At 40.8% G+C, this 26147-nt stretch overlaps 4 protein-coding genes across 9 annotated transcripts; 3 read left to right on the top strand and 1 right to left on the bottom strand.

Annotated features, from left to right (window-relative positions):
- Window positions 1–1434: 1434 nt before the first annotated feature.
- Window positions 1435–16971, top strand: LOC130692100 (mucin-5AC-like). Of its 6 annotated transcripts, XM_059497483.1 has the most exons (21): window positions 1435–1749; window positions 8835–8961; window positions 9108–9170; window positions 10242–10391; window positions 10457–10526; window positions 10588–10758; window positions 10857–10921; window positions 11149–11349; window positions 11876–12556; window positions 12787–13157; window positions 13222–13279; window positions 13337–13516; window positions 13606–13692; window positions 13764–13870; window positions 14016–14191; window positions 14759–14808; window positions 15180–15309; window positions 15382–15544; window positions 15626–15770; window positions 15840–16038; window positions 16145–16971. In XM_059497483.1, the coding sequence occupies exons 1-21, from the start codon at window positions 1692–1694 to the stop codon at window positions 16316–16318; spliced, it is 3426 nt and encodes a 1141-aa protein (XP_059353466.1). In that variant the 5' UTR covers window positions 1435–1691; the 3' UTR covers window positions 16319–16971. The 6 variants fall into 6 exon arrangements, with proteins under 6 accessions (XP_059353466.1, XP_059353468.1, XP_059353467.1 ...); XM_059497485.1 differs by lacking the exon at window positions 14016–14191 and having other exon boundaries at window positions 13225–13279; window positions 14583–14808; XM_059497484.1 differs by lacking the exon at window positions 14016–14191 and having other exon boundaries at window positions 1436–1749; window positions 10460–10526; window positions 14583–14808.
- A 476-nt stretch (window positions 16972–17447) lies between these two features.
- On the top strand, window positions 17448–18537 carry LOC130692113 (Golgi SNAP receptor complex member 2). Its single transcript, XM_057515188.1, has 4 exons — window positions 17448–17599; window positions 17673–17834; window positions 17898–18003; window positions 18065–18537. The coding sequence occupies exons 2-4, from the start codon at window positions 17698–17700 to the stop codon at window positions 18461–18463; spliced, it is 642 nt and encodes a 213-aa protein (XP_057371171.1). The 5' UTR covers window positions 17448–17599; window positions 17673–17697; the 3' UTR covers window positions 18464–18537.
- Window positions 18538–19044: 507 nt separating this feature from the next.
- LOC130692104 (INO80 complex subunit D-like) lies at window positions 19045–22041 on the top strand. Its single transcript, XM_057515178.2, has 6 exons — window positions 19045–19434; window positions 19510–19614; window positions 19722–20785; window positions 20846–21375; window positions 21451–21781; window positions 21847–22041. Exons 1-6 carry the CDS (start codon window positions 19322–19324, stop codon window positions 22032–22034), a joined length of 2331 nt encoding a protein of 776 aa, XP_057371161.1. The 5' UTR covers window positions 19045–19321; the 3' UTR covers window positions 22035–22041.
- A 1026-nt stretch (window positions 22042–23067) lies between these two features.
- Window positions 23068–23878, bottom strand: LOC130692116 (methylmalonyl-CoA epimerase, mitochondrial-like). Its single transcript, XM_057515191.2, has 2 exons — window positions 23472–23878; window positions 23068–23397 (listed from the first exon to the last, which is right to left on the bottom strand). Exons 1-2 carry the CDS (start codon window positions 23736–23738, stop codon window positions 23194–23196), a joined length of 471 nt encoding a protein of 156 aa, XP_057371174.1. The 5' UTR covers window positions 23739–23878; the 3' UTR covers window positions 23068–23193.
- Between the last annotated feature and the right edge of the window lie 2269 nt (window positions 23879–26147).

The following is a 26147-nucleotide window of genomic DNA, read 5'->3' as shown; positions in this document are numbered from 1 at the left end:
AAATCGCTAATTCAGGTGATGTTTCACGTTCGAATCCTGCCGCGTTGGTCTAGTTTTCGGCCGTGCGTTTTTATTCTTGTTTGACCGGTATGTACACATCCGCGGACGTCTTTTTCAACATTCTTATAACAACAGCAATTTGAAGACGCCCGTTTTTTTTTTAAGACGGGAGGACCGAAAAACGAAGAAATTCAACCACTTTTCGATGTAAATGGAAAGTGGAGCAGCGTCTCGCTAAATTCGGCACTTTTGGGACACTTGCTTTTAACACACACGACATTGAGCTAAATAAATGTGACGTAGTCTACTTGCCTCCGAAAATTGGTTATTAATATAAAACGCCGCGAATTAGGCTACAAGCGTACGCGTGTTCAACTTGCTGTGGAATTCATGACATTAAATTTCTCGAGCCGAAAATAATAAAAAAAAAATTCCAGCATCAATCGGCTTAATAAAAAAGAAGAAGACGCTAACGAAGAGCCAAAAAAAAAAAAAAAGAGAAGGGCAAAAAGAAAAAACCCCAGCAAAAAATAGACACTCAAATATTCAATTTCATGTAGCGGCAAGGTAGCTGAAGGACGAAGAGTGTTACCACACACTTCCTCATTGCTTTTTAAAGAAAGGAAAAAGGAATGATCCATCGTCGCCAAGCATGGATTCATATTACTATTACACGAACTGCATACGACATGGTGAACTATTCAAGGTGAACTTGTTTCTATTCATCTCTTTCCTTGTGACTGATGTTTATTCTTCATCGACTAGAACACCGTGTTTCTACCATTCTAAATGGAGATCGTTGTTGGTAACTGGCGAAAAAAAAAAAAAAAATGCGCCCGAGTCCTCGTCTCTTCTGTTGAAAACCCCGCAGCCCTGCCCATTTCTCATTGAAGCTGCAACAATGATCGTTGGGCCCCACCCTTGTCTCTACCGAGGCACATTTTGTCGACGCTCCTTTTCCTTCTTTCTCTTTTGCTACCTCACGCTTTTCTTAATCACAAGGTCTTGCGATAATTCAAAAACGTGGACCGATGTGTTTCTCCTAATTCGTCGATTGCCAAGCGTCACCATCCTAACCTTCTAGCCAACGACGAAGATGAAAAAACAAAAACCGGAGCTGACCTCCAAGGAGGAAAACAAGTGAACCGATCTCTTTGGACAGAGGACGAACAGATCGGGAGGCGACTGCACTAGAAACACTAGGCAAGCATTTCCGTGCCGTTCTTTGCAGCAGCTTGTCTCCACCCACCCATTCAAAACTTGCGCAAAAGGCGATTTAGATTTTTGTCTTGCTCTATGCATTTGCCCTTCTCTTTCCCTGTTTTTTTTTTTCTTTTTTTGTTTCTCTCTCCCCGCCTCTTTCCCAAGAGTGTCCAGAGGCCCATATCACCTGCCGGTCTCTGTGGGTTCCCCGTCAGTCGCTGGATAACTACTCTCACGCGCGCCAGCGGGAACAACAGCGCTCCGCTATACGCACAGCACCCACCAAACACATCGTTCCGACTCCTTTTTAGAATTTTGTTTGTTTTTTTTTTCCCCGGTTCGGGTTTGGGAAAAAACAGCCCGAATTCCAAGTGAAGTTCAACACCGCCTGATAGCTCGATTCAAACAAGAGCAATCAAATTCCTCCCCACCTTTTTTTTTTAAATTTACCTATTTTTGGGATTTGTCCTCTTTGGTTTTGATACATCATGGCGATCGGTAAAGCCATCATCTGCTGCTACTTAGTATTCGCGTCCATTCTTGTCGGTAAGTCCATTTTTTTTTTTTTTTTTGCTTTCTCTCCCTCTACCTTTTTTTTTCGTAGACTGTCTGTTTTGTGACACGGCCTCAGGTGTTTGCATCTTTCCTATATCAATAGCCAATTCTTAGAACGAAAAAAAAAAATGTGATGGATTTTATGTTACCTCATTTCTTATTTGCGTGGTCACTTTCACCGTTGAAACGCCGGGCAAGAAATAAGGCCACGTATTCGGAACGGTTGTTTCAATTGCGACAACATCGGATTTTTTATTTTATTTTATTTAAGTTGCAATTGTTGCTTTTCCGCTTTACTGGCCTGCGTTTGTGTGTGTGAACTGGATGCCAGTTGTTTTCGCATATCCGCGTACCGTTCTTGTAACTCTCTCCAGCAACAAAATCGGCGTGTCAAGATAGTTCTTATTTTTTTTTTAATTTCCCACGTAATGCAATGCAGATTAAAGCTTATACGGGCCAGCGTAATGTGGGCTTGTTCCCATTACAAAATGGTTATCGATTTAGCAATCGATCCGTTCGCTTACGATATCCGGTTGTTGCTCGAGGAGTGCAAAAACAAGTTCAATCTCGTAGCCATTTTGCTAAGGAGAAATGATCAAGGGTTTTTATGTATTACCTATTCTTGTATCTAAATTGAAGCGAGGCTTTTGTATGTCTTGCGCTTACGACAAAAGATTCTCAAACTGTCTCGCCAAAATTAAGCGGCGTCACACTTCCAAATATAGCGAATTGAAAGAGAGGCTATCCAAATTCATTTCTCTTCATCCTCGAACTTCTAAGAACAATTTCCCTCTCTCCGCTATTTTATGGGTCCTGTTTTATTTGACGTCGAGGCTGATCTTCGAAACAACAAAAGAACTTGCAATTGTCGTAACTGGAGAAATGGTGATGACTTTGTAAAGTAACTCAATCCGCCGTTTCCCTTTTTGTTAAATATTACGAGACAGAATGTACACATACGCCGGTCTATTGTGTGAGGTCGTAGACAATGATAAAAGTAAGCATAACGGTATACTGTCTTATCCTATACTCGTTTTTCCCCTGCCATTTTAATGATTTTGTCGTGATTTCGTTTAGCCGTTTGTATTTTTCAACTTGGCATTTGATGGGCCACGTCACGACAGAGCTGCGAGGCAGAGGAACAACTTGGCAGAGCACGAAGCAAAGAAGAAAACAAAACAAAAACAGGGGTTGAATAGAAAACAAAATTTAAAATTCGCTATAACAGCAGTTGATATCCGGCCATACAGTGAATGATCCATATCGAATTTGAATGGCTTGCATTCGTGGTTGATATACGGTTAATGGTTTGCCCGCTAGTTGTTGTGATTCTGAACAAGTCGTGTGCTTGTTGATTCAATATTTTTAAAATAACCAGCAGTATAGTGGTCGAAATTTGGGACTCTTTCCTTCCTTTTTTTCTTTAATATTTATTTCTTCTCCTTTCCCTCCTTTTCTTTCTCTTTTTTTTTTTTTTAAACACGTCTACGAGAGAGCTCACGGAGCTCACGGGGTGGCAGTGGTGGCGTGCGCTAGCTAGCTCCGGGCTCCCACTCTGGCCCACGCTCTGTTGTGTATAGTGTACAGTACATCGGATCGGTTGATCCAGGTTAGTTGGTCATTCGGCCATCTCACCTGTTCCCCCTCTTTTCTCTCTCTCTCTCCAGCAATCCCAAAAACGTATGGGTCAGACATAAAAAAAAAGAAAGAAAAGAAACAAAAATGACCAAGAGTTATAGACAAGTCTTTTGATGCGTGAACGTAAAATTTCTATTTAATAGTGAACGGTGTTGCCTTTTTTTTTTTAATCCGTAGTTTGACAACTGAGAAATATCTTCATATGCCCCTCGCTGTTTTAACATTTAAAAATATCCATCATCTTCTAGTCGTTCGTGTGGTTTTTCGATTCAATCCCGCCATCGACATATCCCCCATAATCCGGCGTCTAGTGGTCGCTTTGATCGTTTCAAAAATGCTTTATTCCTTTTATAGCGGGAATGTTGATGGCATCAATCGCTATTCTATCCACCCAGAGAAAAACCCAAAAGAAAAAGAAACGGTACACAGGTGTGCGACAGTGGACATATCTATCCAATGACTGGCCAGCTACGTAAATCGTGCTGGCAATAGGCTATAAGGAAATGTAAAGAAGACAGAAGTGAAATGATCGAGACGCACGACAGCCACCTCGTTCGTCTTCATGACGATGGTTGATTTTGCGCAAACAAACTGTGCGGTCACTTGATTTGATAGATACGAAGAAGAAGAAAAATTGGTTACAACTCCCGTTTGACCTACAAACGGGTAGCATTGTAATCAATAGCATCGTATAATTTACAAGTATAGAAAGAAGGAGGGATAGAAAGGGAGAGAAACTATAAAGAGAGAATGATTCCCCGTCGTCTGAGTAATGTTTAACCGGTTAGAGGTTTTTTTTTTTTTTCTGGGTGTTTTTTTACTTCTTCACCATTTTGCTTTTCTCTGCTGTACTATCGCAACAATGATGCGCAGATATCCAGCCCGGATGGCCCGCCCCAGCCCAACGTTCAACTTTCTTTTTTACCCGTCCATTTTCTCTTTCTCCTCTTTCACAGTATATATATATTTTTTTTTTCCCTCCCTTTTTTGCCAGAAGATTTCTACTTGAAAATTGGCTGAATTCACTTTTTGGCACGAATTCCAATAACAAGTTCTACTTTTTTTCGTGTGTGTGCAATCCGAATTGTATCGAAATATAAATGCGATACCTATTTAAAGAAATGGAAGAATGGTTGACGCAACCCTCTGACAAGTAAATGGAGAGTGAAGGACACGAGTCTGCCAAACAAGTCAGTCAAACGCGCAAGTGCTCTTGCAGAAAAGAAAGGAACCTTCACTCACTTTCTTGGCGGTGAGTGGCATAATGCACATTGTGTAGTTAAATGCCATTCCGTTGATCACCGGAATACCTTTTTATTATTCTATCCGGGACAGTTTGCGACGATGCTAGCCGCAACCACGGTAGATGCTAAATAATTAAAAGCGCAATGCAAAACAGACCGTGTCCTCTTCTACTCAATTCTGCTTCCCTATGCATTATTCTAATGTTGAAGATTTTTTGTTGAATAGTTCCAGTACGAACTTGTTTTGCATACGAGAAATGTTTAAGAAGTAAGAGCACGTTCTGCGTCCTACAATGGGTTGGTGACGAAGGAACAAATTTGAATTCGAAATGGAAACTGGTGTACCGGGTTCCAGGTGGGCTCGGGGCTTTCGTGTATTTCACGCTCCAAAATTCAATCGCTTGTTTGTTTTACCCCTTTTCTTTGTTTTATTAGAGGGAGAATCTCATACGAAAAAGATAGAAATTACAAGCAAAAAAAGATGTAACAGATGTATCCGCCAACTTTCCCCAACATTCGCAATCTTATTATTATCATAATTATTACCTATCTGATTTTTGGAATCTGAAACACACACACACGCACTCATTTTCTTTTGCCCTTTTTTTTATTACTGTTCAAACTTAAAAGTAAAAGTAGGCCAGTAATCCAAACTACACCAGAGATGATAGAAGAAGCTTTTTGATAACCCTCGTCACGAGTTGTCATTTCACTTGACGATGATATACATCATCCTACACGACATCTAACTACAACTTGCTGGCAATGTTCACATTTAATACGCTTTTTAGCTCTTAATCCAACCCAGTTTGCCAAAGGAGATTGTCTTTAGTAAAGATAATGCTAATGACGGTGATTACGGATATGCTCAATGGGGATATATATATATAGGGACAACAAAAAAAGGGAATGGAGAATAGAAAGATTGGAATAGAAGGACTACGAGAGAATAAAAATATAGGGCCTATCCCAAGACGGACCTGTTTGATGAGCCTCTCTCTTTCTCCTCACTCTAATACCTTACGTCTAGTGTGTGTGCGTGTGTGTGTGTACGTGTGTACTATATTCCGTAAGATGCTAACGGAGAGAAAGTGCACAAGAGGAAAAGAAAGAGGATCTGCATTTTCTCTTGACCTTTCTTTCTTTTCTTTTTTTTAAATTCCTCTCTCTCCGGAGTGTCTTTTTGGACCGCGATGTTCGGCTGAGCGATGTCCATTGTTCTGCCGGACTCTCCAGAGCGTTGTTCTTTTTTTTTTTCTCTACAAGTTGAAAGTCTAATGTATTCTAATGCTCAGCTTGTATACAATGAACTATGGCCTTATGGACCTATGGTTCTTTCGGACACAATGTGTGTTGCTTTCCTCTTCATCTTTTGATTTATACTTTTATGCGTTAAAACAATAAACCAACACTTTTCAAAAACAATTCCCTTTTTTTTTTCTTTCCCTACCTTCGTCTTCAGTTGTTCTTTATTCTCTTCCTGGTGGGATCGCTTTTGTTCTTGCATCCACATAAATTACCTCTTCATTCCTCTCTTGTGTTTTGGTCACGTGCCCTTGAAGGATGTCAAGGTCGATATTAACTTAAGGAAGAGGATCTGGATGGCGCATAAGCTGATAGTCCGACAGTTAACTGGTTGTAAATAACACTTTATGTTACAAATACCACATTCGTAAGCAATGTTTGCTTGAAATGCAAGAGCGCTAACAGTAGAGTCGATGGCCCCCACAGCCACTTTGAATACGAGAAACTATTCATTTTGAAGTAAAATAGTAAAAAGTGCAGAAGCAAATGGAAATCACGACCAGTTTGTCAGAACTAAAATGAGAAAGAAAAAAAAAGGAAGACAACAAACATTACTTTTTTTTTGTTCATTGACGATGAGGTGGGAGAATAAGATCAAATTGCCGTGAATAAGGGAAAGTTTTCACGACTTTAGCTCAGGTGAGAAAGGAAGAGGGCCGTCATTTGATGTCTTCAACTCGTTGTTGTCTAGTTGCGCACTTTACTTTCGACGTGAGCGAAACTCACGCTCCCTCCCTTTCTTTACGACTTCACAGATCACGAACCATCAAACGTAAGATGGTAGTAGCATCGTAATAGTTAACCATCCTATTAGCTTAGATGGTGTTTCTGTACAACAGAAACGTTCTCTTTTCTTCGTTTCATGCTTTAGCATATTGCCCATATTTTGACTGTCGATCGAGCTGACTATCAACGTGACTCCTCCCGTCTTTACTTGTGTTAGATCAGGAAAAAAAAAAAAAGAGAGAGCATGCCCATACGTCAACTGTTATGCGATCAGACAACTCTTGATTTGAAGGCCGTTGGGGCTCTCGATTTTTCACTAGGTACGAACCACACCCTTTGGCCTCAAGGTAGGGCGAGAGCATGCACAGATCACAGCTGTGATCCTTGGCGACTTCCCGATTGCATTTGAACTCCCTTCGTTTTACCTTGGATGTTTTTTTTTTGTGCAATCTGAGCTTCTCGCGTTTCCCAATTCTTCTCCATGTTCATCTTGGACGAATTTGCATGTGTATGTACGTATTTCCCAACACGAATATGGTGCGTTGTTGAAGATGGCCATACTACCATATAAACGTATCAGTCATGCCGTGTCCACATCAGGAGATTAAAAAAAAGGATCTTTTTCCATTCGTTATGTTCTTGTATTTCGAGGTCGACTAGGTTAGCTGTTCAACTAGACGAATTGAGAAACGACATGAAAATTAATCTATTAATCATCTAGTTTTTATTTTCTTCTTCTGAACGCAGTTTTTTTTTTTTTCGATAATAATCCCGCAGGTAACAAAGCGTACCTGATGTATACCTGCTCTCTCCCTCTTTTTTGGGGTTTTCTTAAAAAATTCTTTTCAAGTTCGGGAGCGAAAGTTAATATTTCTTTTCATTTTCTTTATTTTTTATGTTGCAGGGCGTTAATTTTTTTTTCTCTCCGTTCGCACAAGCCTGTCATACTTTTACTTTTCCTTTCGTCTTCTTTTTCAATCCATCCATTCGGGAACACGTATAGAGTCGTGCACGTCGTCCCAACTTTCAAACCGTTACTGAGGCGTATCCATTTCACGATCGATTTCTTCACCTCATTCTTCTTCTTTTCTCATGTTTGCTAGCTCTTTTTGCTTCTCCAATTCTATTCAATCACTCTCTATCTATAAGTGTATTTCTTTCTTTTATCTTATCGCCTCTATCCAGGCAAGACAATTCGCTAAAGTCCTTCGTGAAAAGTCAAATTTCACGTTGATGACATCAGCCTTTTAAAATATGTTTAGGCATAAAGTCTTTGGTAGATCTAGGTATAACAGTCACGATTGTATAGCCGTCTCATAAATCTATTCCCACACAAATATGGCTAACAACAAGTTACGGTGGTAGAGAACTTTAACGCCCCTGTGTGTTTAGCTTTCCGAAGAAAGTTTTTCTTTTTTTCTCCGTAAAAAGAGTTAACGATTAAATAAATGGAACATTGGAGCCGACATCATCATCATCATGGCATTTCGTCATTTTCTCACTACTCTTCTTTTCCCACAACGACCGAAAAATTATATAACCGTTGTCCAATTGAATGCAGTGACGACTTCATTTTCCATCGCCATGCACATTCTGTTTCGTCGAGAGAAAGGCGCTAGCACCGAAATCACACAAAAGCGTGTGCCTGTCTTGCCTTGGCTTTTTTTTTTTCTTTTTACGAGAATATAATTAAATGAAAGGCCATGAGCGGCGCCTCGAATGAGTGGGGCCCATTGATCCCGAGGAGATTTCGGTCGACAGCAGTCCATGACTGCATGTTTGCAACTAGTGAAGGGGAGCTAAATTCAAAAAGAATTTGAGCGTGAGCGGTTCTCATGGTCACCTGGCCATAGAAAGAAAGACAATAAGCGTACGCTCTTTCACTTTTAATTCGACATTTTGATTGGGGGTCTTTTGATATATATGCCAGTGCGCTGCACACCGCCACATACCACAACGTGACATTATGTATATAATAGCCAGCCAAATTATTGAAGGTTTTTTTTTATTTTTTTTATTTTGTTGACTTTCAATTGTTTTATTTTCCTTTGACGTTTGAGATTTTTTTGGCTACCCGAAAAATCATCATAATCAATGACTGTGGTCTATGAAGTTTCGTTTTCAATTACGACATTTGTTTTTATTTCTTTTCAAATGAAATAGGCTGGACTGCTGGGCAGAAAAAGACGAAAGTTGGAACGAGCATAGCCGGTAGCGAGATTGAAATGGCACCTGATTTTGAATGTCCCGAAGAATTCGGTTACTACCCAGCGCCCAATGATTGCACTCGGTAAGAGGAAAAATCCAAACCGCTAGTTTGGATTTTTATCGCAATTTTTTTTTTTTTTTTTAGCAAATTATTATTTTTGATGACCCTATATAAAAATGAATTTTCGATCATTAATTTCCGGTCTCTTGTTGCTATCCTCTCTATAGCTACTACGTTTGTGTATTCGGTGGCGCCCTATTAGAAAGCTGCACCGGCGGTTTGGTCTACAGGTAAAGTTCACAGCTAGTCACAATTTATGGTTTACCCTTGGAGCTATTGTCACAGAGCTATTGCCACATATTCTTTATAGTTTTCTTTTAAGAACCCTGACTGAATTGTGTGCGAAAAGAGTTGCAGTGAAAGCTCTAAGAAAAATGGCACAAAGGATGATTGAACCTCTCCTTGCTCACACACTTCTCTTGTCAAATTAATTTCAAATACCTCGTTTCCGTCCTATATTCTATTTCTCTTCTATTATCTATTTTCGTTTTTTAATTCCCTATTTTGCCACCGCTTGTAATCCTGTTTGTGCGTTCTGAATCCCTACATTCACACACGACTTTAGTGACCCGTAGATTTTTATGAAACCTTACAAAGAATGGCGTTCATCGTGTTCGTTAAACACATTTTCTGAATCAACAAAGTTAAACAAGTTGCAAAGCTGCATTCTTGCGCAATCCATGCCGTAAATCATCCCAGATACCTGCCTCTAAATACTTTGCTGGGTCGAGAATTCTTTAGTAACTGCATTTGTTCCCTAACGACGTAATTTACCTAGCGGACGGCCAGTAATAGGAATTTTCTCAAGGAGAATGGCCTAATTTCATTCTCATCTTCTTCTTTTAATGAAATAGAACCCCCCCCCCTCTCCTTCTTTTACGCAATGTCGTCGTACTCGTTTCTATTCTTCTCCTTCACCTGCTGTCGTCCAAGTGAACGAAAACTCTCACGCTCTATTGTCCGACGCGGGAAATCAAAACTATTTCAGGCCCATGAACAGCCAACTGACGTTTCACTTGAAAGATGAATGCTTTCTTCACTAAACAATTTTCTTTTCTAAAGATAAAAGAAAACTAAGAATGAAAAAACAAAGGTCTGTTCAAGTGATTCTCGCTCCGGTTGTCTGCACATGAGCAGTCGAGCATTCCGATGGATGTATACTACACCATACACTTTTGGTTTCCGTGATGAAAATTGTTCACAGTCCGTGATTTCTGTTACGTCATTTGACAAAGACAAACGTTGGCCACAAATGGTCCGTGTTTTTTGTTGTTTTTTTGTCATTTTTTCCCACGACACAGTCACGAGTTGCAGACCTGCGACTGGCCACGTAACGTTGGATGCTTAACCGGAGCTGAAGCGATGGCCATCAATGCGCCCAAGACACCTAGCCGAACTTCGAATACCGAATCGAAATCCAACTCTCCATTGACGCAATTCTTAAGTTCTGAGTTAGTACAGCTTTTCTTTTAAAATCAATTAACAATCTACTCATCGGCTCATGGTTATCGAACAGCAGAAATAAACCAACAACCAGCCGGTCATCCACCGCAAACGCCCGATCCAAGACACCGCTGACATTTGAGGTAACGACGCAAAAGAATTCGAAAAACTAACTGAATATTAACGTTTCGTAATGCTTCGTAGCTGTTGGGTGATGTGGCCACCAGCATTGATAACCGACAAGGACGTGATTTCCAGGGAACAACTCCTCTGCGGTCCCAAGGACCAAACACTCCGATTGGTGGCACTTCGAAGAACACGCTGTCTAGTGAAAGCCCCAAACCAAGCAGTTTCAACTCTCGTTCTCAAGCTCCCGTAAGTTGATACACTTGTACAAAAATAATGTTTCTTCCTTGCTTTCTGATTGAAACTTGAGTTATATTGATGATTTTCATCTTTGCGGTGTTGTGTAGCGCTCTGAAGATCTTCCAGAGGATTTCATTCCAGCCACTACTTTCAACCCTCGCTTCCCCCACAGGTAAACAATCTATGAAAGCTTTATTGCAATACGTTAAGACCCCACGTCCCAATAATAATCCCAACCACCAAGAAAAAGATAAATGAAGAGACAAAAAAAAAATTAAGAGCCAAGTCTCAAGTCTGAACGTAGACACACACGAACGACATACACACACAAAAAAAAATGGCAGACGATTTACACCACTTTGTTAAACATGTAAACCTTTGGGGATTGGGTGTGTACAGTCGCTCGATGGCCTTCCGGAGAGAACAACATCCTGACGAACGAATGATTAGCCATCGTCATGACGAAGTCGATTACGACTACACCTACTATGATGACGAAGACGACACAAAGACTTCTTCTACTGGTTTCACAGTTTTTAATCACAACAACGATCGTGATGGGAACGTGAACGCGAGGATGAGGGGCAAACACGCTGACAGGTAGATGGCATCCATCATACACGTATCCCAACTCAGACACACACTCAAAAACCGCTTTCCCGTCTTGGAGCGTGTACAATAATACAGCCATAGTCCGATACTAACTATCATAAATAACGGTAGATGAAAGGATAATTACCAATTGGACAAGATCGTCAGTCAAAGGTTTCCGCATTCATTCCAGCTAAAGCAGCAAACAGCTATTAAGTATTTGCTGGTTGGCTATGTGTCGTGACCTCAAATTAGCTTTCCTGATTCCTAGGTGTTTTTTACTGCTGGAAGGGATGATTACTTTATGACTGATGAAACTTGGTGATATGGCTGTATTATTTCCGCAGCATTATTTCGAAAAAAAAAAAAAAAACATTTTCTTTTTTGATGTTTTTTTTGCTGGGACTTGACGCTTTTCCCTTGTTTAATAACGCGACTTATTTTTGTTTTATTGGTCCATGGAAAACATTTTTTTAAAAAAAACGAACCAACACAAATACAAACACACAAATACGACAACACGGAAATCCAATAGCGATGACGAACTCTTCTGGAACCCCAATCACGATAGTCAGCAGCCGAAGCAACAACGTTTCCGTGAAGAAAGTATCCCATCGATGCATTTTACTCCAATCAACTCGAATTCGCAGCGGGCGGTGTTTGAACACCTCAATCACGGCCCTGTGCCAGTACGCGGTGCTCAATTGCACAGCGATAGCCACGATCTATCACCTGCTGTTGAATCGAGGCATTTCATCCATCAGAGTCCCACAAATTCTCGCCAATTCCAGACTGGTCAACGTCCTTCCGACAGCCAATTCAATGGCCAGTCATCGAACGTCGGTCAGTTCCAACAGCAGGTGCGCGTTCCCGAAGTTCAGGGCGATTTTTCCACAGGATTACACCAACAATCATCGCCACATAGCGTTGTTCCATTATTGTTCCGGAAACAACAGACACAGCCACCACAACAAAAACAACACCAACCATTCACACAACCCCAAGTTCCGTTCACTGCATTTGCAAAACAACAACCAAACACTCGCTTACCTAATACCAACCGTCCATTGCTAACCGCCCCACCAATCAATCCTATCATTACTGACGATTACGATGCTCCTAATGACGAACAACAATCACCTACGCTAGACTGGAATGAACAACAACAACAACCACAACGACAAGCCCAGCAAACGTTACGGCAACCACCGTTAAGGTACAAGGACATGTTGTACTATAGACCTCCTATCAGACTTTCGCTCTACGTCTCTCTTGTGACTTGCTGATTGACACACACAGTTGGGTTCCTTATGTTCTGCGCGTCCTTCTTTCGAGCTGTTTCCACTTATCTTCACTATATGCATGTTTTTTCGGAAATTCTGGAAGAAAATATCGACCAATGTTGGCGATACATTTTCTAACTGCTTATGTTTTGGTTCCACATAGAACACCTGCCGATTCGCGAGTACCAACTGGAGCTAGCTTGTCCGGTAACGATCAATTTCATCGAGAGACCGCTGGAATTCGTCAGCCAACGACCGAATCAAGCAGCAATGGCGATTTTACCGATCAATGGGAAGCCCCAGTTCCTCAAAGACAACAGCCAGTTCAAAGACCGAGCACTCCTTCTCGTCAGTCTTCCCAGACGGAAAGGATAGTTCCCACTACGACCACGGAACGCCCAACACGAGCGCCAGTCCACACTACTCGTCAGTTCACCGAACCGGACGTTGACTATCACGGTTTCCCCGTTGATGAATTTGCCACTTCGGAGCCTTCTGTCGATCAGTTTGCTGATTATGATATCTTTGAAGATCGTAAGTGCCTAATTGTTTTCTTTCATTTTTCAAACTGGGTTTTTCAATGTGATTGTTTGAATAGCAGCAACCACTGGCGGCCGTCCTCAAGAAGAAGAATTCTTCGAGCCCCCTGTTACGAGGTAATAAAATTGCTAATCATTCGATAGTAAGGATTTAAACCGTAATTCTTCTTGTAGAGCCGTCCCCACTACAACGACAACTACTACAACAACTACAACGACGACAACAACACCGAAACCTGTCCAACGAGGATCAAACAGAGGCAAGCCTTCAGCTGATAGAGGAGCTTCTCGTTTCCGCCCATCTGACTCGAACCGTGAAGAAGAATCCGCACCTGCATCAGCAACAGTTCCCAAGTTAGTAGCTTACCACATTGGCCGTTGTGTTGGAATTGAATATGAAGAAACTAAGGCTTAATTCTGCTTCGTTTTACCTTTCTAAATAGACGTCGTCCTACATTGAAACCCGTTTCCGATTTGGTCCGTACCCCGGTTGCTGAACCCATCGATATCATGCAACATCCTCCCCGCCGGTAAGGCCCACCTGAAACACATGAGACGATTAATTGTGTTTTTAAGTTTATTACCGTCTTGCTTTACTCAGATTGGAGCCCATCTTCCCACAACCCACTCCGGATGAACCTGCTGCAAAGTGTAACGCTGACGTCTGCCGTCTTCCCGACTGCAACTGCGGAGGAAAAGACATTCCAGGTGATAAATCGACCAGTAATTTTTAGCGAATAGAATTTGAATTTCATTCCAAATCATTATTAATTAATGAAAAAAAGATGTAACTTATGCTAATTTGAATTTCTGCGCCGCTGTTTGGAATTCGTCAATTTGATTTCTATCAAAGGCGGTTTGCGACCAATCGACACGCCACAGTTGGTGTTGCTGACTTTCGACGACGCCGTTAACGACCTGAATAAAGAGCTCTATAGCGACTTGTTTGAAACGGGCCGACTCAACCCCAACGGTTGTCCTATCGCCGCTACGTTTTACGTTTCACACGAATGGACCGACTACGGCCAGGTTCAGAACCTGTATGCTGATGGGCACGAAATCGCTTCACACACCATCTCGTAAGTGGCACGAGGATAACCGTTCCACTGCCTCGTCCAAGACATATCCATCACCGATTAACCGTGTCCAAAATATGACGTAACCTCTCGTTTACCATTCAACCAAGACGATGGCGTTTGTTCCTCTTGCCTTTCATTTAACAATCCGACAAAAAAGAAAACGCAAACTGAAATCGACGAAACCCATTAGCTAGTCTTTTATACAACACAATTGTAGGAAAGAAAACAAATTCATTGAAATAGGCGACTTGATGCTGCAACAACCAAAGAGAGATTCCGGATCGCCTCTTTTCACTCGAGTTTGATTCTATCGCACTCTCGTCTTTGTGTCCTTTTTCCAGGCGGCCTGCGTGTCAATGCCGTGCCGCAGCTTGTCTTGTTGACGTTTGATGATTCCGTCAACGACCTAAACAAGCAACTGTACATCGATCTCTTCGAAAAAGGCCGTCTCAACCCGAACGGCTGCCCGATCGCGGCTACGTTTTACGTCTCGCACGAGTGGACCGACTACGGCCAGGTCCAAAACCTGTATGCGGATGGACACGAGATTGCCTCGCACACCATCTCGTAAGTGACAGTGCTAAAACAGGCAACGGAAATCAAATCCTCCCAACATATCCTCGAATTCGGCATCATACATCTTCCCTGCTATACTATCCTACTTTGCTGAACGTTTCTCTCCCACAATGTTGGTTCCTCATCTTGAATCTCTCACCGTCCTCAAAATATTTGGTACCATTTCGGTTAATTTCGGTGTCGAGTTTACTAAAATTCATGAACAACACATGGTCGGTTGAATGGTTAAGAGTGGTCGGATATCTTTTGTGGCAACGCGGTTTGGATACACTTGAACGTGGCGGTTTTATATCTCCCTTTTGACAATTTCAAAATCAGCAATGTATAATGTGTTTTCCTTGCAAACCTTCCAAATGTCACAGGCATAGTTTTGGAGAACAGATGTCTGCCAAGAAATGGGCCAAAGAAGCTGCCGGACAGCGTGATATTATGGCCGCTTATGGTGGTGTTCGTGCAGAAGATATTCGTGGTCTGAGAGCTCCGTTCTTGTCGGTAAGTGTGTGCGATCCTCCCGCTATAAAACATTCGCATATTTCATGAACGACCGGATTAATCCATTCACAGGTCGGAGGTAACCGGATGTTCAAAATGCTTTACGACATGAACTTCACGTACGACTCGTCCATGCCTGTCTATGAGAACAAGCCACCTTCCTGGCCGTACACTTTGGATTATAAAATCTTCCACGACTGCATGATTCCACCATGTCCCACCAAATCTTACCCAGGTAATATTTCACTGCATCTCTGGTATAACCCCGAGAAATGGAGCTTCCTCATTAACTGGCTTAATTCACCTTCACCTTTAGGTGTCTGGGAAGTTCCTATGGTTATGTGGCAGGATTTGAACGGAGGACGTTGCTCCATGGGTGACGGTTGCAGTAATCCACCCGATGCCGAAGGTGTGTACAAAATGTTGATCAAGAACTTTGAACGCCACTACACAACCAACAGGTACCTAAATTGTAAAATAATCGTACACGAAAGGTATTAAGAAACAGCAATTTGCAATAATTTTCACAGGGCACCATTTCCTTTGTACTATCACGCCGCATGGTTCACCACAGCTCATCATAAAGAAGGATTTGAAGCTTTCCTCGACACTATCGTCTCCATGGATGATGTTTGGTTGGTAACGAACTGGCAAGCCATTCAGTGGGTACGAGATCCCACTCCATTGGATCGCATCAAATCCTTCAAACCATTCAATTGCGACTATCCGGTAAGTTACGAACCTATGTGCAAACAAAAATGTTTGCCTTGAAAATATCCATTTTTGTTTGACGTGAAAACTCGGTCGATTAACTGTATAACGTTGGAATATGCAGGAGAGGCCCAAACGGTGTAACGCCTCGAAGGTTTGCAACGCCTGGCACAAGTCTGGTGTCCGCTACATGCGTACCTGCCAGCCCTGTCCTGAAGTCTTCCCGTGGACTGGCAAAACGGGAGTGAGGAATCCTTTCCTCGACCACTATGGCGATAACGAAGTTGCAACAGCATGAACTAATACCCCATCGCGAAACAAAAGACATCAGTAAATAAACCGACCCTTTTTCTGAGGGATACGTCGGTTTTCTATATATATCATCGGTTTTTTTATTTCTTTTATTTTTGTGAAATCTTTGTCAATTTTTAAACTAGGGACTTGTTAAAAAGATAACAAATAACAAGAAAACTTTGGGTGCCACATAACGAGATCGATAGAGGGCTCACAGAGATTTGAAAGCCTAAAATTTTTGTTTAATTTTTTTAAATTTCTTGTTCTGGGACTTTATATCCAATGTCAAGGAGAATCGGACTTAGGCGGGCTCGATCACTGCGTTCCATCTTCGTCTTTTATTTAGAGATCACCCGTCTCTCTTTTGTGATTCGATTGTTGCCCCCTGTACTCTGTCTTTCTCTCTCTCTCACTCTCTCCCTCTCTCTCTACTCGTTGTACATTGTGTGTGTTTAACTTTTCTTTATTTGTCGACTCTTACAATTCTTCTTCGAGATTTGCTATTGAAAAAAAAGGTGCCTCATGGTGTTCTCAACTTCAAATTGCAAACCTGCTAAAATGGCATTACGACGTGAAACGGTTGTCGGCTATAATTGTGTGACTAGCAAAATAGTTGAGACTACCGAATGCTCCTAAAATACACAATTTATAAGAAAATTTGTCGCCATTCCATATATTTTTTAAGTTGAAGAAATGCAAAAACAAATACGGAATTCAATGTTTTGGCGCTTAAGTTTTGCAAAACAAGTTTACCCAAATTGATGAAATAGTTCATTATATTTTTTAAGGTGAAGAAAAGGAGAAACAAATGCAAAATTCAATGTCTTGGCGCTTAAATTTTTGCTAGCAAGTTTACCAAATTGACGAATTATTCCATTGGAATTTTTTGAAAATCCTCGCATGTGGAGTCAGCTTTGCTCAAAGAGCTTTTGGGAAAGAATTTCTTTTGCACATTTGGAAAAGGTGGGATGAATTGCAACTATTACATGAAAAGTAACAAGTGTTTGAAACGGGGAATAAGGCAACGTTTAAGAAAAATTATTCACTAGCTGAACGCGATACGCAAATATCATTATTGCCACCATTCACTCCAGAAATGTTATTATAGCTTTTCCTGGTTTTTTAGATGGAAAAAGTTGCTGTTTAGTACACAGCCTGAGGAAACTGGATTCGTGTCGGTTGTTTGCCGAATCCGAGCAATAGGTTGTCGAAACCGTACATATATAGTGGTCAAGGTGTTCGTGGTTTGCGTCAGTTCCCTTAAGTCTCAAATTGCAGATCAGATGTTAGAACATTCACCAGCATTTTTCGAATATTTAAAGAATAGACTTACTCATAAACATTCTTGAAAACTTTAGGTCTGTCTGACGAAACCTATGAAAAATGGAGGTCCTCTATCACCAGTCGCAAAAGTTGGTACTTGACATACAAGGTCTTCTGCCTCACATTGAGAGAAATGTTGGGAAAGATGCTGCCAGTATTGAGCAGACAATCCATGGCAAACTTGAAGAAATCACGAGGTATTGGTGTAATTTTCTTATCAATAATGGAGGCAGATCACATTCCAAGATTTTTCTTTACAGCAACATTCAAAGACTAGATATTCTTGTCAACAAGGAGCTCCCTGTTCGACGAAGAGAAGCCAGATTCAAGGTTGATCAGTTAAAACAGGATAGACTCATGTTACAAGTGTGTATATATTATATATCATTTTGAAAATATAAAGAAAAAATTTTTAATTTATCCCTAGAATGCAATCCATATGCTCCAACATAAAAGAATACAGAGGGAACAAGAAGAAGCTGCCAGAGAAGAACTGTTAACTCAGACATTCCAACCAAACAACAGGGAGACTTCACTATATATAGATCATTCTTTGCAGCATCATACCGCTTTAAATGGAATTCATAGGAGTCTGGATGATATTTGGGAAACTGGAACTGCTGTACTTGATGGTTTACGTACCCAGAAAAGTGTTTTTAAGAAAGCTCATCGTCGGCTGCTTGACGTAACATCAATGTTGAGTCTAAGCAACACCGTTATGAAAATGATTGAACGTCGGTCTACTCAAGATAAATATCTGTTCTATGGCTTAGCGATAATTACTTGCATTTTCATTCTTGTAGCGTTTTGGTATTTTCGGCACTGATGATTTTGTGGATTACGAAATATTTTATTTTTTGAGAACTCAGAAATTTTAAGTACACAACAAATTCTATACAGGATTGGCTTTCAGAATTTAACGAGATTTGTGGGTCTCCGAGGCTTTTGAAGTTCAGGTGGCATTTCACTGGCGAGTTTTTAGTTTTTACAACAGTTATTAGAAAACCACATTTTATTTTACAGAGTATGACGTAGATGAAGTAACAGAATGACATTTTATCTTGCAACAAGTTTTGCTTTAGTTTTTAGTTTTAATATGACGACTGCACGAATTCTGCATCAATGAGTCGCTAATATTGATAAATGAATGAACGTTATTAGGTTGGTCAGATGGGAACTGGAAGACCCAGGCCGAATAAAACCTTTATGCTATTAAAAAATTGAAAGTTGATTAAGCTTTCAAAGATTGTGGGAACGTATTGATTCTCCAGTATTATAAATCGACAATTTTGATCATTTTATTTAGCAAGAAACTTCCATTATCCGAAAAAGAATCCGATCTTCGTAAGTCCCCTTCTCCAATACTCATGCAACACTGTAAAAAAAAAAAAAGAAAAAAAAGTACATTGGGATACCAATCAGAAATTTCGTCTGTTCGTTGTTTTCGGTATTTATAGTTGATTACACAGGGAAAGTTTTCTTGTTTAATGAATCGAGACATTCAATTTAAAAAAGATACAAATTTTAAGATTGTGTAAACCTACGGGTAGAAACCTCAAGGAAGTTCGGCTGGATAACAATCCAATGCCAGGATGACGACGGCTTGTGTTGGACAATAATTTAATAATTGGTGTCCCTGTTTATCACTTCGATGGAATCTTTCATCCATTGAACACAACGCACAATGTTTGAAGGAAAACATATTCATTTCAGTCCTATTGACCAGAAACCCTTATGTTCTTTCTCAACCAAACTTTGTCGGCAAAGGCGACTTAATGGCTTTGCTTTCTGCATCAGGTTTGTAGCTTCTTCCACACAAAAAAAACTTCAGCTGGTACAACATTTAAAAAATAAAATTACTTCATTTTCTAGACATATTCTTGAAGATTCTTCAGCTCCATTCCGTGTTTGTTCGTTTGTGGCACCTCCTGGACAAAACAAGTGTACTAATGTCATTTCAATGGCTCATCCAAAAGGGTATGTTGATCAACAATTTTGATGCCCATATGTGTTCCCTATTTAATGCAACTTTTATTTCTCAATTTTCAAAAAATTCTTTCGTACAATGTGAATGTTTATTTCAGGCTGTGCAATACCCATCTTCAGTTAGCTGGTTTCCCTGCAGCGAAAAGAGATCGCAGGCATCAAAAGAAGGAAAATGGACAAAATTCATCTGCATCTTCACCCAATGAGAAACTGAGCAACCAGTCGAATGAACCTACATCATCATCTATGGAAATGAGTGATGGAGATCTGTACACATTCAGTGATGACACTGAGCTTGTCACAAAACCAGATCAAATCCTTTCTGAAAGCCACCAGAAGCCCTCAGACATGAGTAGCCCACCTCAAAATAGCCCTTTGGCTATTGAACCTTTAACTCCAAGTAGCACTAGCAGCAGTAGTGTTGACAACACTGAAATTAATGTCTGCAAAAGTTTAGCCCCAATACCACACCTGGTTAATAATGGCATCAAAGCCAATCCTCGCACGAAATCTGATGCCAAAACGAAATCTGTTGCGATATCGAGGAAGAAGAAAGCCTTGGCTGCTGCTATCGCATCGAAACCATCGACAGGAACTTACCGACTTCCTGCTGTCCTACAGCAGCTCGAGGATTCAATCCACGGGAACAAAACCCAATACCTCTTGCCTAAAATGATTGATGAATCGGATGACGAAGAAATTTCTTCCTTTGGTGGAGGTTTATCTCGATATGTCTCTGCTATTCCACTTCGTTCGACAACAGACAGTCCTCGAGCGTTGAAGCTAGAGCGAAGCAAAAGAGAATTTCGGCACAGATATCTCCAATTAGCCCAAATGATTCATGCAGAAGATAAGTTTCGTGGCTTACATCAGTCGGCGGTAGCCAATAAGCTCGTTGAAGCAGCTCGCCGATGTCCAAACGAGACTGGTATGCTGCTCCAAGGTCGCCACCCCACCAGCTCTTCGAATGGATTGAGCCCTTCCAGTATAAAGATTTTCTCCAAACGTCGATGCAGCTTCCGTCGAGCTAGTTCTACCAATGGCGCTAAAGACGCTGGTTGTCCAGAATTATGTTTGCCCTGCTCCACGCTGTGCAATAGACACATTCTTTATAGCGTTGACCAACAATTATTTGAATTCTGCTCTGCCCGCGGAACAGCAGGTTAGCTTCTATAACTTGTTATATGTTGTGCGGTCTTAATAATGTCTTAACAATCTTCAGGTCCAACACCATGTGGTGCCCCTGTTTTAGCTATTCATTCGGGTCTACCGTATTGTCCAGCTCACGCTGAACAAGTTGACGGAATAGGCAACAATTTGTCGATTTCAGTTAATGCTCCTAAGACTGTTGAGGGTCCAGACCTATCGGGTAACAATGGAGGAGGCCTCCAGGGAAGTTTGTCTAGCAAATCCAATCGAAGGAAGGCACGTGCTCGCTCTACCTCGTCTTTGGGACGCCACTCTCGCCGACTTCGTAACCGGCGCCGAGCCAAACGTATTGGATCTAGTGGGGGAAGCGAAACGCGCATCCATTGCATCGAAGCAGCGGACAATGGGATGGAGCTCGATGTGGAAACTGTCGACAGTCCCGAAAACTGTTCACCAGCGTATCCAACACCTGCCCAGTTGATACCCCATGCGGTACAGCCCCTTAGTAACCCTCTGCCGACATCCGTCGATCACGAAGTGGAGATTCTTGAAGATCATGACTTGAAAGAGTTGCTCAACCGTCTACCCGACGAAGCCTTTCAGGTCTGTACCAGTCTATCCTTAAAATTGCATTAACTCATTTAGAAGCCGTTTGGGATAAATATCTTATAACGACAGGAGATATTTGCTATGACACAAGCTGCTGCCTCTTCATCGCGTAATGGCGGTTTGTTCGTGCCAATGCCTAGCCGCGAAGAAGCTGAAGAGTTAGAGCGCGTTCTGGCTGTAGCCGAAAGTGCAACAATGGGAGGTGTAGGGCACACTGAGTCCGACCTTAGTGACCTATCCTTAATTGACGACCACACTTTGGCTTTGGCTCATGACCTCATTACTTTGGGTGCCGGAACGTCGGGCCAAAGTTTGTTAATGGGTAACGAAGTCGTGCCCGGTTCTAATCATCTATACATGGACAATCTCAGTATTCCTCATCAAGCCACAATCCATCCAGGTATATTTCCTTTGTTAGGCTTAGGCGTGATCAAAACGTAACCATGTTTACTTGGGATCGAGAAGATACTTTTACAACGGAAGAATCCTTTTCTTCTTCCCCCATGCTGTCCAGAAGAAAAAGTCTACCAACAGTCGCTGGTGGTCAACAAGCCAGTCCTGCCAGAGGTTCTAGCCCACCGAGTTTGAACCAGCATCACCATGACAGCAGTTTTATCGAAGATAGAGAAGGTGCTGCTGCTCATCCATTGTAACAAATAACAAAGGAAAGATTATGGTAACAATCTAGGTGTTGCCATATTGTGGCTCTCCCTAGTCCTATATTGTTACCTTTCCAAAGTGAATAGTTTGCTGTCCTACTTTAATTATAACGTCTTAAACAACTTAATTCAACGAAGCAAGGTACAGATAACGACAGAAAGAAAAACGATCCAGAAACCACCTTACCTTGATATTCTCTTCGCCTGTACGAGCCCTTTGTGTAGTAGATGACTTGCAATTGTAGCAGCACTACGGGTACTATTTCTTCGACTCTGTTCTCTACGTTCACGTGTTTAATTTCTCTTTTGGGTTGTTCACTTTTCCATGTTACCTACCCCCTCAACCCCCCACCTGACGTTTATATTATTCGTATTGCTGTGCACCTTGTGTCATTGGTCTTGTGCAGTTGGTTCTCTCTGAGCTATGTGATATTTATTTGCCGTAAGATCCAGAATACGCCGCTGTGTTAGTGGATTCTCTTTTACCTTCCAAGTGAAAACGTGGAACAAAAGAACCCCAAACACTCAAAAGGAGAAGGAAAAAACATGGAAAGAAGTGAAATGGCTCACTGGAATGGACCATGGGAATTCACCAAACATATTTATCACTCTCTCTCTCTTTACCTGTATCTATTCTGTCTGCATTGAAAATCCTGTCAAGCGCTGCGCCGCAATCAGTGTCACTTGGTGGATGTTCAGTTCATATTAACACGTAACAGATATTTTCCAAGTCATAGTAAGCCGATCCGAGACGGATCTTGGATGGCATCAAGAATGCAAGTTGAGCACTTGGGACAGCATTACATTTTGTTTGTTTTTTTTTTTTTTTTTTTTTTCAATGCTAACCCTACGGAAAACTTAAGTCTGTCATTGGGTTCTTCAGATGTTCGTCGTATACCTTTGTGCGTGTTGCGTCGCCAACCTGCGTTTGTTCGTTCACGGCTTGTGTACAGAAATGCGAATACAAATGGTGATGTTCTCTTAATCCAAAATAGGTCTTAAAGTTATGAATGGATGGCACCCATAATAAGTTGTCTTTCCATTTATTCTACAAACTCCGATTTTCCATACAACTTATTCCAAGTTGCACAATTACAAATTATAAAGCCGAAACAAATTTTACTTCATCTTAGGTAAAATGTTCATGCCTTGCCTATGACTGTTCTAATTCAACCAGAACTCCAGCACAGTCCTTTGGGTGAAGAAACACAACAGGTTTATTGTGGGCCCCAATTTTCGGTTCTTCTGTAAGGCAGCGAATACCTTTTGCTTTCACCTCTTTCATGGCATTTTGAATATTGTCAACTTCAATACAAATGTGATGAAGGCCTCCAGATTTGTTTTTGTCCAGGAATCCCTATTTCAGAGAATAATAATTAAAATATTTCAAACACTAAATGGAAATGTTGACAAGACATGATTTAAGACCACCTGAATGGGTGAATTTTCTCCCAGTGGGTGAAGAAGTTCTAGTTTGGTGTTGCCCAAGTTGACAAATATGGTTGTTACTCCATGATCAGGAAGAGGTTGGGGATCTGAGATATTAGCTCCCAGGATGTTCTTATAGAGTGAAGCAGACTTAGCTAGATCCGGAGTTGCTATGGCAATGTGGTTAAGTCTTCCTAATTTCCAAAGGGCTTCTGGAACAGCCTTTGATGTAAAAGACCTTCTCAACAACATGGCATGTGCACAGATCATGTTCTGGTTCCAACTAAAATTTATCTTTGGCTAATTGAGGTGGCTCAGGTAGAAGAAACTCTGATTTATCTTGACCCTCAGAAAGAAGCTCAAGCTCCTTCAAGCGTCTTCTTTCGTCTCCTGCTGGTTTCAGGACAGTATAGTATCTGTGGAATCGAAGACCTGCGAGGTAGAAACCATATACAGTCAGTCCAACGCAACCCAAAACAAGACTTCGATGAACAGTATCTAAGATCTTCTCTACACGCACTCGATTCCGTTTCATTCCAGCCTTCTTCTGCAATGAATAAGAAATACGATTGAATCTAATGTGCACTGAATCGACTAGTAATTTTACAAATAAGATATTCGGCATAGATGTACATAAAAGAGCAAAATAGCAATGTTTAATTTACAAGCAAACAAGAGTAAACAATACAATTTCAGACATACCGATGCTATGTATTCGTTCGTTGAATAGGGCACAGATCTTTTCTGATAAGTTATGCAATGTTTCGTTGGTGTAGTCTTAAAACCAAAGCATACTCAAGAGTTAAGGCCTGTAAGATCGGATTTTTCTATGGCATATGGCAATTCGTTTTATCCAAAACAAAAACGGCCTTTTTTCTGCTTGACTGCTATCGCCATCTACCGGTCAGACTTCTAGTTAATTCTCTACTTACACTCGAATGAAAAGTCGGGCTTATTTAGTCGGGCTTAAAAAAATTTTCTACAAAAACTGGAAGTGGAACCCATCGGAATTGGTTGAATATCCCAGGATATATTCAATTGATTATATATATATTCAATTGAATTCAATATTGAATGCTGATTCCGGGAAAATTGCTATTATTTTCATTAAGTTAATCGTTTTTGAAATACATCGAGTGTTGTACATTGAAATACACGCAATGCTAGCGCGCCAGTACGCTGCAGCATGCCAGTACGCTACAGCGCTAGCGTTGTGCCAAATATTCGGTGTATTTTAAAAATGATTAACTTAATGAAAAAAATAGCAATTTTCTCGGAATCAGCATTCAATTTTGAGTATATCCTGTGATATTCAACCAATTTGATTAGTGTCAGTTTTTGCAGAAAAAAATCTTAAGCCCGACTAAATATGGCCGACTAAATAAGCCCGACTAAATAAGCCCGACTCTTCGTTTTTTACGTTTAATTAAAAAACCATAAGGCTAATTTAAAAATAAATCTGATTTCCGTGATAAGCATTCAATTCTGAATCGAAATCATGTATTTTAAGCGAAATTTAAAATTTAGCCAAAAATGAAAAAGTGCAAAGGCTATAACCTTACCACTTTTGTCAAAATCGGCCAAAAATGATATCTCGGTGAATTCGATAAAAATCACACAATATAATCAAAATTTAACGCTGATTCATAAAAAGCCACTCGTTGGTTGTCAAGTTAGCCGTTTTTTAATTACACTGAATATTCGTGCAAAAAATAAGACAAGTCGGGCTTATTTAGTCGAGTTTTAAAAATTTTTGTGGCAAGCGTCTCCAGTTATAGCTTCCTATGATCGCAAGGAAATCTTTTATTTTTCGTTTATAAAACGATAAACAGAAATTAATTTTCATATCTATGCAAAAACCTAACGTCATAAGAAGTCAGGTAATCAAAAACAATTCTGCCATCTTCGTGAGCAACGGTGTAGACAGTAAGACATCATGATAAGTTTGTGGTGTTCATTGCCTAATGTGCAAGTTACTTTAAAAATGTTAAACTTGTGTTGCATTATAGTATGTCCCACAGTGTTATGTACACAGTGATAGCCTTAATGGCGTCACGATAATTATAGTGTCTGGGATGACGTAAGCCCAAAATCAAACTGTGAGATCCAAGCCAAGGGTCGCCAGAGAAACGTGACGACACGCATAGTAAAGTCCCGAATGACAAGAGTGAATGTCAGAAATCCAGTACAATCCCATGAAAAAAAAGAACTTTCACTTCTGTCCTGGGTAATGTCCTGACTCCATGAGGAGCTATTCGTATCGTTTGTCATGTTATATCGACTATATTATTTGCCATATAAATGTGAAGAAATGCGAATAGCAGATGCTAGAGGAATCCAACCGGACCAAACTGGTTCTTTTCTTTATTTTTGTTTTCCCCTTCATTTGTGGTCCGTCCTTGAATCCGTTGAGCATCACAGCATGATCCACAGCGGATGGCTATTTAAAAAAAATCGCAATACAGGGTGATGGAGATACCCACCCAATGGTACAGATTCACGAAAAAAAGTGAAAACGACAAGGAATAATAAGCAAAGCCCATCAAGTTTCTCTTTCTCTGTCAGTTTGTTGTCCACCTGGATAGAGTACGGACTTACCGGAAGAGACAGTGCCATGGGAAGAAACGGATAGGTTGATTTTCGTTATTCTGTTTTGTCGGTGTCGAATAGCAGACAAGT

Source organism: Daphnia carinata, chromosome 1, assembly GCF_022539665.2.
Source record: "Daphnia carinata strain CSIRO-1 chromosome 1, CSIRO_AGI_Dcar_HiC_V3, whole genome shotgun sequence".
Taxonomy (NCBI): Eukaryota; Metazoa; Arthropoda; class Branchiopoda; order Diplostraca; family Daphniidae; genus Daphnia; species Daphnia carinata.
Note: the sequence above shows the minus strand (reverse complement) of the source record. Positions and strands in the feature narration are given on the sequence as shown.